This window comes from Cyprinodon variegatus, unplaced genomic scaffold (genome assembly GCF_000732505.1).
Source record: "Cyprinodon variegatus isolate N-32 unplaced genomic scaffold, C_variegatus-1.0 Scaffold692, whole genome shotgun sequence".
NCBI classification, from domain to species: domain Eukaryota; kingdom Metazoa; phylum Chordata; class Actinopteri; order Cyprinodontiformes; family Cyprinodontidae; genus Cyprinodon; species Cyprinodon variegatus.
Genome location: NW_015151145.1, coordinates 176193 through 177376, shown reverse-complemented (window position 1 = coordinate 177376; position 1184 = coordinate 176193). Strand labels below are relative to the sequence as shown.

General features: G+C 50.6%; 1 protein-coding gene across 1 annotated transcript in view; it reads left to right on the top strand.

Annotated features, from left to right (window-relative positions):
- itpr3 (inositol 1,4,5-trisphosphate receptor, type 3) overlaps positions 1 to 1184 on the top strand; it is a 75904-nt gene that overhangs the window by 17184 nt on the left and 57536 nt on the right. Inside the window, exons 3-4 of the mRNA XM_015394543.1 lie at positions 639 to 760; positions 876 to 962. Coding sequence (XP_015250029.1) covers positions 639 to 760; positions 876 to 962 — 209 coding nt within the window. The remainder of the gene's footprint in view (positions 1 to 638; positions 761 to 875; positions 963 to 1184) is intronic.

Below are 1184 nucleotides of genomic sequence, written 5' to 3'. Positions count from 1 at the left end.
ATACACATCTCTATATGTCTCCTCCCACTTTAAATGCTGCAGTGCGGCTAACGTTAGCCCGTCTGCAGCAGCCCTCTCTCGGCATAGCCGTGGTTCTGCTGGTGTCAGGGAGCTGGGTCTCTGTTCCTGGGTCAGCAGCAGGAAACCCAAAAGAATCTGTTCTGCCTTCAGTTCTGGAGGCCAAAGAAAGAAGCCTTTGATGTGAGTCCATTTTGGCCCTACAGGGAGCCGTAGCGCCAGCAGGGAGCCGTCCATCTGGTCCAGTTTAGAAGTAGGTCGCTCCCCCTGGAGGCCTTCAGCGGTAAATAAAACATTCAGCATCCTGACCCAGTTTTGAACCCATCTGGGCTGGTTCTACAGAACCTGACTGATGGAGGGAAGCTTCTGCATCTACATCTCTGACTGTTAGCGGAACCGGTTCTGACCCGGTTCAAACCGGCCTGCTTCAGAGAAACAGACTTCGACTCTCAGCTGAAGGAAAAAAAGGAAAAATGTTGTAAATGTAGTGAAATAAAAGTGAAAGTTCTCAAAAACATTTTTACTCTTGGAAAATATAAAGTACTCCAAAATATACTCAAGTACAGTAGTGAAGTATTTTTACCTGGTTACTGTAGAACGCTGTCCGGTTGTGTCTGCAGACTGCCTGTTCAAGGTGTGTCCGATGAGCCGCTACTCGGCCCAGAAGCAGTACTGGAAAGCCAAACAAGCCAAACATGAGAAGGACAAGATCGCTGACGTGGTTCTGCTTCAGAAGCTGCAGGTCAGCCGCCTCATGGCCTCCATCTTTCTTCCTGGATCCACACTGGCGTCCATGTTGGATCTGAACCAACATGGAAGCAGAACTTTGTGCTGATTTCTGTGTCTGTTCCTTGCAGCACGCGTCCAACCTGGAGCAGAAGCAGAACGAGACGGAAAACAAGAAGGTCCACGGAGACGTGGTGAAGTACGGGACCGTCATACAGGTACTGGACCTTCCTGGTTCTGCAGGGTTTAGGCTGCTTCTCTGATGATGATGTCATCAGAACATCCTCTCCATGCGTCATGGTCACAGCAGGAACCCAACAGGACCCTCTGGTTCTGTAGTCTGGTCCATGACCCTCTGGTTCTGTGGGTCCAGTCCAGGATCAGCTGGTTCTGTGGGTTCAGTCCAGGATCAGATGGTTCTGTGGTCCGGTCCAGGACCT